The sequence below is a fragment of the Atractosteus spatula genome, chromosome 13 (assembly GCF_055471065.1).
Source record: "Atractosteus spatula isolate fAtrSpa1 chromosome 13, fAtrSpa1.hap1, whole genome shotgun sequence".
Taxonomy (NCBI): domain Eukaryota; kingdom Metazoa; phylum Chordata; class Actinopteri; order Semionotiformes; family Lepisosteidae; genus Atractosteus; species Atractosteus spatula.
The window spans coordinates 31,959,837-31,970,917 of record NC_142718.1 but is presented as its reverse complement, the minus strand read 5'-3'; the positions used below and the strand labels follow the sequence as shown (position 1 = coordinate 31,970,917).

The 11,081-nt window shown below is 35.9% G+C and overlaps 1 protein-coding gene across 1 annotated transcript; it reads right to left on the bottom strand.

Annotated features, from left to right (window-relative positions):
• Window positions 1-1,074: 1,074 nt before the first annotated feature.
• rprma (reprimo, TP53 dependent G2 arrest mediator candidate a) lies at window positions 1,075-2,343 on the bottom strand. Its single transcript, XM_088930491.1, has one exon. It carries the CDS (start codon window positions 2,137-2,139, stop codon window positions 1,825-1,827), a length of 315 nt encoding a protein of 104 aa, XP_088786617.1. The 5' UTR covers window positions 2,140-2,343; the 3' UTR covers window positions 1,075-1,824.
• Between the last annotated feature and the right edge of the window lie 8,738 nt (window positions 2,344-11,081).

Here is an 11,081-nt window from a genome sequence, read left to right as displayed (position 1 = left end):
AATCGGCTTAATGTGTGAAACACAAACGTTTGACAAAGTCTAATTAATCATACAGGTTTTACCTGTACTTGTGGAAAAATACTTTCTATGGAAAAAAATCCAGCACCGGTTTTTTTTTCAGTATTCTATACAGTTAGCCTTCTCTAGGTAAAACAGTAAGTTTACCAGAATGTCCTAGAGAAATCCTTTACTATTTCACACACACAAAAAAAATGAATTACTCGTGAAAACCCTTCAAGTATTTTTATCAATAATTGGGTGCTGATTATGCAGTCAAGAGAAATTCCACGGAATTGCTAGTAAGAGTAGAGGTATTAATCCTAATGTCCTGGCTACATCCCGCCTTTGGCTTGCACAAAGTGGACTACCTGAAGTCTTTCCTTAATTCTAGAGGCAAAGTATTTTCTGGCTAGTCCGATCTGGTGTGTAGTAGGTCTCCTTGCAAATAATGGCTGCCGCGCTTGACCCCGATGGACAGTACTTCATGGTTGGACGAATTGGGCCCCTTCCTATATTCCTACAGTATATGCAAAGCGATTTGGGATGCTGTCTGTTGATTCTAATCATAATCGGATCGCATGAATGTATGCAGCCTTGTACTATGGTCTCGCTCAAGTGTCAAGATGTACAACGACAATAATAATTGGACAAAACTATTTTTTTTCCATCGTGAGCACTGTATTATCCCGCATTCAGAGACTTGACTTCACTCCAAAATTACAGGTGTTAAAATGAGAATTGTATAACTATGTCATCAAAATTAAGTTGTTTTAATCTTGCTTTAACCGGTACATGTTTTACATGTTACAATGTTCAAAACAAAGAAGGATACTTTTCATTTCAAGTTTCTTCACAGATTAAAATGTGTTCATTAAGCTTTCAGACTCGGTTGTGAAATCATTGCAAATGATTTCGTATTTCTACATTTTTATTTTGTCATTAAAAGACAGTTTATATCCTATATTTCAATATTCTCTCTGTGCGGACAACATATTTGTGTACCACCTATAACAAATTAATAACCTGCTCCTTCTAAAGCACATTTACATTATAACTTTAATTAATAAAAAAACATTTAGAAATTCCAGAATGCATTTATTAAAATACTCCAGTAACATAAGTTTTTTTTTCCATTACATCTCAATAATCCGTGCATAATGAACAAGTGACAAAGGCTCAGAAAAAATGCATGGCAATTCACCACGCCTAAACAGCGAAATATTATACTTTGTACCAACAATAAAAATTAATTTTAAACATTCATGATTTATTTCCGCAAAAGAGGGAAAAAGCAAAACTTTGTTGTAAAATTATCCTATTGCGTTTTTCATTTCTGAATAAGCTAAATAACATCAACAAGACCTTTATTTCCCGTTAAAAGAGTAAAAGATTGTTGCTGTCAAAATGGTTTTAAAATACGTTTCTTCCTCAATGTTTTGTTTTATGTGCATTATATATTACATTCTTTAAAGATCAGCTTTGGCCACAGGAAAAGAGAATTAACAAATGAATCCATTTCAAGACAGAAAAGAGCTAACCAACTCCTGAGGCGTGCACAGAGGCTAGTGTCCCACTGTCACGCAGGCATCCCGCAGCTTCGGACTGGCTTCCAAGAAAATTTCCAGAATCGGATATAAACCGCAAAGTGACCTTCATGTGATAATTTTTAGGATTGTTTGTCCATGTCAGCGGGTGCTCAACAATCATCTTCATCGCTGGGCCTTTAATAATGGGAAAAGCATCGGCTGCATTTTTATTAGCCACACGCCGACATCTGTTTTCGGACTGAATTAGTACCGAATTGTTTCCAGGTGGTATTCTGTTCTAGTAAGGACCGACGACAACAGCTTCTACCTCTTTGGATGGTCTCCTGTCCTTCACCAAAAAGTTGATCATCCCCTCGGATTTTATAAGTAGGTTGCAACCCAAAAAGAAGATGCCAAATACAACTGTAAGCGAGAGGACGCACATCACTGCGATCTGCACAACTCGCATTATGTAGAGGCTTCTTTCGTCCGGTGCTGTAACGACAAACCCATCGTCTGTCACTACGGATGAGAAGTTACAGCATTTTAGAATCCCTTCACTTATGTTCGAAAAAAGTCCGCTTTCGGTTTGGTTGACAACTGTAGAATTCATTTCCACTAAGTTTTAATGATGCAGTGATAAAAGAACAGGTGGTCCCTGACTTTTTCAGTAGTTAAGAGAGTTCAAGATATCCACATTCCAGCGCCGATGAACTGGTAGACTGTCTGGTAGATGACCAGAAAAATAAGTCAAAGGTGAAGCTTGAATGAGCTTGTGTTTTCTCATTGGGTTTGTGTTGCTCTCTGTACTCCACTCGTTCAGTACAAAGCAACAGTCAAATTGCAGCGGCTGTGGCAACCCGCGGTTATTATACCTGTCTGGGAGAAACCATTTCCAGAGAGAGGAGACAGACTTGTTTTTCAAGCAACTCAGTTGATGCGAACAGCGCCCCTATAAGCAAAGTATAATGTGCAGATGTGAAACGAAAACGGTCTTTGGCACAGCTGCTGCGAGGTCGCCGAATTGTCCAGGTTATTAACAAACCGGCATCTTCACACCCTGAGAACCCTTTTCATGTCTCTGGACACTGGGCAGAACCCTCAAATTGAAGTTCCCTAAAATAAAAAATCCAACTACAACTTCTTATTTCTTCATTATATAAATCCCTTAGTGGTCGATAATTAATATTGCCTTTGTACAGAAATAACAATAAAAGATCATGTTAATATACATATAGTACATTTTGATAACGTCGACACGTTATCTTTGCTTAAGGAGAAAATAACATATTTTAAAGAAGAGCAAAAGATCATGGCCACGATCATATACCCATATGAAAAAGAGAACGTTGTTTCATAAGGCTCACACGGTTTAAGATTATAAAACAACTTAAAAAAAACTTTTATTTTATCCTCTGCAGAACAGCATTATCTGAAACCTAATATAACTTATTTACCGTACATATATACTGCTGGTAAGGAATTGTGTGGTGTAGAAAAAATAAATTAAATAGAAAATTCGAAATGTGACGAAGTAGATATTCCAGAAAAAGAGTCTTACAATGACACCAAGTGGACAAAGTGAGATTCAGCACGCTCTTTTTGGGTCCTTTTTTTCCAATTAGGATTCAAATACACATTTAATAATAATTGCTTTTCTGGTCACTCCAGTCAAAGCGCTTTACAGGTAATGGAGACTCCCCATCCACCTGGATGATGCGCCAGAATGCATACCATACATCAGCTATTAGTGGGGAGGAGAACAGACTAATGATGCCAATTCATAGATGGGGATTATTAGGTGGCCAAGATTGGTAAGGGCCAATGGGAAATTTGGCTAGGATGCTGGGATTACACCCCTACTCTTTTCGAGAAACGTCCTGGGATGTTTAATGACCACAGAGAGTCAGGACCTCGGTTTTACGTCTCATCCGAAGGACAGCACCTTTTTTTTACAGTATAGTGTCCCGGTCACTATACTGTGGTATTAGGACCCACATAGACCACAGGGTGAGCACCCCCTGCGGGTCCCACTAACACCTCTTTCAGCAGCAACCTTAGTTTTTCCCAGGAGGTCTCCCATCCAGGTACTAACCAGGCTCACACCTGTTTAGTGTCAGTGAATTGCTAGTTGGGCTACAGCCTGCATATTTGGATTGGATGTATTTAGAAAAGCTGCAGGTATATGTAGTGTTTTCTTATTCAGCACTTTTTTAATATGGATTCCTGGTGTGAATCCAACTAACCTTTTTCTGCAACATGTTCTTCTAAAAAAGCCAAGCAGTATTTTTGCCACTCATCACTCCAAGCCTTTGTATCATAAGCCAACTTGTTTTCCCTGTATAGTGGCATTGGTTATACTGATGTCCTAAACCTGAATATTTAATTCATATTGTCATTATTTATTGACCAAGAAATACAGTTTAATAAATATCTGTTACAGTAAAAAAAAAACTTTCATTTTTAATCTCCAATGCATTTCTTTATAGAAACTGAAACAAAAATATGGTGCTTTAAACTGAATTTAAGAAAAGTCCTGAAGGGATTGAATTGGTAATGAGCATTTTTCCTGAAGGGGGTTTGTTTGTGAAAGACTGATACCTAGGACATACAGTACAGTATACAGGGTTAGACAAAATGCTGTCGACAACTTTGACAGTTTATTACAAATTAATTACATGAGTTACTGTGACAAAAAAAGGTTTCAAATGAAAGCATACATATCAAGGTTTCTAACAATTACCTTCCCAAATTTCTGCTATAATTTCTGTGATAACTCTGTTTTGTATTTTAGTGCTTGTGTCAGTTTTTAAGATGAAATACAAATCCTGATCTTACACATAAACACACAACAAATGGAACATCTACATTTTAAGAATATCAACTATTTCATTTACTGTAATTGTATTGCAATTGTTTATGTTGGAACTATTGTGTTTAAAAAAATGACTATATTTATACTTGGCTGGTTTGTACACCCTCACATATGTTATAGAACAACAGTGCTTCAAAAACTATACTATTCTATAAAACTATACTGTTTTTGAAGCATTTGGGCTTGCTTATGGATTGACCTGATCAATCCTTATGCTTTGCAATACCAATTCACCTCCTATCCTGTTGATATATACAGTATGTGGAATTTTATTTTTGAATTGTCTATAGAAAAAATGAAAACAAACAAGATCATTTTTCAGTCCACAAAAAATAAGAAATGGTAACGTGTTTCACCTGCTTTTTCTCTTTTTTGAATACTGTCTGAGTGATACTAAATACAATAATGTATATTCATATATTCCACGCCAGGGTATGCTTGGGGGCGGTGCAGTGGCTCTGTGGCACAGGATCTGTGCCTGTGGCTGGAAGGTGTCCGGTTCATATCCCATGCCTGGCAGAGGAATCCTACTCTGTTGGGCCCCTGAGCAAGGCCCTTAATCCTAATTGTTCCAGGGACGCCGTACAAATGGCTGACCCTGCGCTCTGACCCCAAGCTTCTCTCCCTGTCTGTGTGTCTCATGGAGAGCAAGTTTGGGTATGTGAAAAGACAAATTTCTAATACAAGAAATTGTATAATGCCAATAAAGTGATCTTATCTACATGTGTATCTTATGCTTAAAAAATGAAGTGTTCTTTGGAACATCTGCTGTTTCATTCATTCTTCACATTATAATCTCTCTATCTTTTTGTGCAAGGTATATCTTGGTCTCATCTCTCCATTAAATGTTGTTTTAAAACTCTCCTTTGTCATTCCTAGCAGATTCTGAAGCCTGGTGAAGGTAATGCTGTGGCCTGGTCATGCATTGCCATTTCTAGGACTGGCTCACTAGTCTTAGTGATTATGTGACAAATGATGGCAGGTGCAGAAATAATTATGGAGTTGACAGAAGTATCTTGTCTGTTTATGTGGAAGAAAGTGCTTCCGTACCTAATGACTGGTGTTCCACCATACAGCATGACAATGACCCAAAACATACACCCAGCCAGTACTTCAGGAAAAAAAATCAAAGGAGAAAATATTAGATTGGCCAAGCCAATCTCCAGATATAAATCTAATTGAGCATGCATTGTACATGCTGAAGAAACTAAATAAAGGCAGAACACCCCAAGACGTAAAGTGGCTGCAGAAATCTCAAATGGTTACACACAGAGTCTTGTTTGCAAAATATGTCGTCGACTTCATGCAGTTGCTTGAAAGGGATAGGCAGTCAAATATAGGCAATAAACCAAATAAATAAATCAAAGCTTTTAAAAATAGGCAATAATCAAAGCTTTTAGACTCTGAATTTTACTGAAAGTGAATGTTGTCCCAATATGTACAAACACTTGTAATCATTCAGTTGAACATGACATATGTTTTTGTTCTTATATGCTTAAATGCATACTTATTAATCATATTAATCTCCTAGTCACAAATACAAATTGCTTGACTAAAGAAAAAATGACAATCTTGCCTTTGCTGTCCCAATATGTTTGGAGAGGGCTGTGTATCCTTTACCTGTACATTTTATTTATTTTGTACAGTAGCACTTTGGGTTGCTTTGGCAGCAAAGAATGTCATTATTATTAATACTATTGACTAGGACAGCAGGATAATACATAGATACAGTAAATATTATCAGTATTAAAAATCATTTTAACCGTTCATTTTTGCATTGTGATGATTTTTGTTCATTGATTTTGCACGTTCCCACCCTGGTGGATATTATGCAGAATTCTAGATATACACAAGGGGGCGGTGTTGTTCCTCGTCACTGCCGAACACGCTTTTCGTGCGGGTTGATGTTTATTAGTGAGAGTTGTGAAATAACTTGTGTAACAAGCATTTTAGCATGTTAAGAATACTTTAAAATACATTTCAAGTAGAAGTCCAGTTAAGAAATATTTGATTTAAAATAAAGAAAAATGAAAGTATTTTCAATTACTTTTTCTTGAAAACATACCGAAGCAAATTTAGTGCTTTGCGTTCTGAATCGATGCATAGCTTTTAAAACGAGTTTTCCTTGGCGTTATAGTTCCATTCATACAACTCCTATCTTTACACAAATACATACAAACGTTTTATGCAGAGCCCAGTTGCCCTTCTTCTAGTTTTGAGCAATTGCATAGCACTTTCTCAGTACTGCCTCACAGTGACTACTATAACCAGATATTTATTGAATGTACAGTACTTTGAAATTTCAGAAAATGAAAAGAAAGTTTTATTCAAAATACCTATTTAAACATGTTGCTTCACTATGCTGTCAATATACTGTACATCAAGATGGTTAGAAAGTATGTGTGCCACGTGAATGCACAAATGAATATATACTGTACATATTTCTAAGTAGTCTCTTCACCCTGACATAGTCTTTTGAAAACTGCTTGCTTTTTAATGTTGCTTACTTATAAAAGTTAAATTGGTATGCCAAAAACTCCAACATGTTCTTTGAGTCTTTTCACTGGCTCTCCAGTTTTCTCCAGTTTTGAGTCAATTTCAAAATCATCATGCTCATCTAAAAGGCTGTATAGGGCACGACTGATGACAGAACTTTGCAGGTTAGAAGCTTATTGCTAATGACAATGTTTCTTTATTAGCCCTATACAATTTCTTGCATTAGGAATTCATCTTTTCACATACCCCAGCTTTTCCCCATGAGACACAGACAAGGAAAGAAGCTTGGGGTCAGAGCAGAGGGTCAGCCATTGTACAGCACCCCTGGAGCAGTTGGGGTTAAGGGCCTTGCTCAGGGGCCCAACAGAGTAGGATTTCTCTGCCAGCTGGGGGATTTGAACTGGCAACCTTCCAGGTACAGGCACAGATCCTTAGCCACAGAGCCACCGCTCCACCCTGCTTACATGACATCAATACTAGATTTGTCATTTGTGGTGTGTCATATTTTGATTTGGTCCAGGATACATTTCAATGTATTGCAACATCTATGAGATATATTTTGAATGTTATTTTCAATGTCATGTTAATATATTTAATATATATTTTAAAATATACTGCAATGTACAAAAATGGTACACATATTTTAAAATGTATTTCCTCATATTGTAATATGTCTTACAGTTTAAAATATGTCTTACAGTTTATTGTAACTAATATTTTAGAGTACAATATATTTAGAATAGATTGTAATATACTTTATGTTTTAAAATGTATGTTACAGTATATCACGCCTAGCATTTTAAAATATATTTTGGAAAATATATTGCAATATACAAAAACGGCAATAATTTATATATTTTAAGATATATCTCTGTATACTACAGGATATTGAAATCTATTTATCCTTAAAGTATTTTATAACATATTTTAAAATCTATTCGTATTGGTAGTAATATATTTTTAAAACATTTATTTTACATATATTTCATTTTCACAAGGGTGTATAGGGTATGACACTTCAGTACCAATCTGATTTATTATTTTTGTACACCCCACCTTGCAACCTTCGTACACCTGACTCTGATCTTCTATATGTTTTCCATGCTGTTTACATTCTTTGGGAGACAGGGCCTTCTGTTGCTATGCTCCTGAGCTCTGGAATTCTATCCCCTAGAGATATCAGAGAGTCACCTACTCTGAGTGCATTTAAATCTAGACTCAAAACCTTTCTTTTCAGAACGATCTAACGATCATAAATGATTCTAATGAACATTTATCTTGTGGTGTTTTAACTGCCTGTTTTTCTTATACTGTATGCTTATTTTGTAATTTGTTATCCTCATAAGTGTATTTTTTATTGAACTCCTACTGTAAAGCACTCTGAGATGCTTTGATATGTTTATTATTATAAAAGTAAGTCTTGTGAAGCTCATTGGAAACATAATAATGCTCAGAGGGGTATACCAGCCTTCTTTTAATAATATATCTGCTAGCACTGTGCATTAAAGTCATAGTACTGTAAAGTGTGGCAAAACATTGGAAAATTGGAAAAACACAGTGGAAATTAACCATGGTAGAATTCCATAAGAGTTATACAGTATCTCCTGTATGTGATGCACAGTGTGTGCAGAAAGAACATGCTCAGTACAAAGTAAGAAACCGTAGAAAAACTACTTCTGGGCTAATAGAGAAGCCATACTTTTGCCATGTCTAGTTCATACTGTAAAGGAGAGAGACAGATCAGTGGAACTTCTTGCTGCCAGTTGCTAAGTGACAGTGCTGCTCACCATCTGCTCAGGTTGTACACAGGTTTGTTTAAATCCCTGCATAAAGGGTAGAGTTGATGATAATGCCACACTGTAAATGTAGATGCTAATCCTGTGGATGCCATTTCAGAGTAGATCTCTCCCCCTGATGGGTGATTCATGTTATTGTGAATGTGCCCTTTCTCATGCAGCACTTAATCAGAATATTAACATAGGCCTCATATTTTAATTAAAAATGTGTCAAGTGAGCCTCTGACAGGCACTAATGATGAGCCACAAAGGTCATCTGAGAAAACCAAAAAGTTTGAAATTTTGTCACAGTTGTAAGTATACAGTATGCAGTACGCTTGTAGACAATTAGAATTTTGTGTAGATCAAATTAAACACATTAAGATGTAAAAAGTAGTGAAATTACAAATATATTTATATAAAATGCAGCAGCCGAATTACAAACATACACTTTTAAAAAACACAGAATTCATTTTTGATGTCATGACATTTCAACAGGTAAATAATCTTATGGAAAAGAAGTGGTAAAAATTGAGACCCCACATACTCTCTGGGGAGTTATTAGGAAAGGTAATTAGGGTAATTACTCCAGGAAAAAAGCCATGTCTGTTACCATTTGTAAATTCACAATGGCTGATTGATAGACTTTATAACCTGCTTGACTAATGGCTACAGGCCTGCTGCTAGACATTCTCAATGCAACTTGACAGTAATGAATAAAACAAAAGGGTCTGTTAATGATGGTTGTCAAATCACTGCGGCATATGAGCTGCATATCATGCCCAACATTCTCAAATAAAATAATTCTATTACTGCTTCCTGGCATATAATTAAGAGATTCGAAGTACAGCCAAGATGACTTCTAAAAACCTATTATAGCCCTAATGCAAAGAAAGCTTGGAAGGAAAACTACAAGGAAAAGGTAAACAAAGAGCATGTAATAAGAGCTTAATAACATGGTAAATTACTCCCTGATTTTATTCTGCTGATGCAACCTACAGTAGTTGGCAATGACAATTTTTAACTGATATATTAAGGTCTCATAGAAATAATTCACATATAATTGTGAAGATCGTGCCACTATTTCAAACTAGCTTGTAATTAAATTTCTCACTCTAGAGGTGATGTTTTGCTACCTTATTTTGTGTTTGTGCTTCATGCACAGTACCTTACAAAAGTATTCAGAACATTCTTCTGGTGTCCCATTATATGAAATTGTATAATGATACATACACATGTTTCTAAACTTGAGATATTATGAGATTTTATGATGTGAATATATGCAAAAATTAAACAGAACTATGAAATATGTTGATTACTTAAGTATTCAGACCTGAATTTAGTTGCAGTATCTTTGCAAACAATTAAGGTTGCAAATCGTTTTGAGTAGGTTGCTACCAAGTTTGCACCCTGGCTTGGTACAGTTTTCTTGGCAGGTTTGCTAAAGGTCCTTGCTTATGGACATCAATGTTCAAGTTTTTTGCAGATTCTCAGTAGGATTCAAGTCGGGACTTTGACTGGGCCACTCAATGCTATTCACTTTTTTATTCTTAAGCTATTCCAGTGAAGCTTTGACCTTATCTTTTGTGTGATTGTCCTACAGAAAAGTGAAGTTTTGACAACATTTTAGTAGTTTTTATTCTAGAGTAAGAGTCTTTACTCTTACTTTGTTCTATCTTAGTTTCCATCAGTGTTTACAAGCTTCCCAGTCCCTGCTGATGACATGCTGAACTATAACATAATGCTGCCACCAACATGCTTGAGTTTGTGTCACATTTATTCTCATCTCAGACACAAAACTCTGTAGATCTTTCAAAAAACATTGTTGACCTCACAGTCTCATCCCTAATCATTTTCCTCCTTACCCAGACGCTCAATTTGTAAAGAGAGCCTGATCTGTCTGGGTGTCTTCCACTCATCATTGATTAACTTCACCATACTCAAAGAAATATTAAGGAGGCACTGAATTTTTTTATAACTTTCTTCTGATCTGTGCTTTTACACAACTTTATCCCTCCTTATTTTTTGTGGTTGAATCTTTGCTTAAAATTCACTACCTGACTGAGGGATCTTAGAAAGGTGTATTTATTCTGAAATCAATTACACCGTTATTATGACACACAGACAGGTGCCACTCAAATAATTGTGTGGCTTGCTAAGACAGTTTTGTGTTACTAAATTAATTTAGGTTTGCCACAGCAAAGGGTTTTAGTACTTTTGCATTCACCACATCTCCATTTTTCTTTCATATTACACATCTACTTTTTGTTTTGTTCTTGCTTTGTATATATAGTATGGAGTACAATGTGTATATATCAAATATTAATTATTACTTCACAATTTCATGATTGCAAGCTTTAAAGAAACAAAATCTGAAATCTGTTCAAGGGCCTAAATACCTTTGCAAAG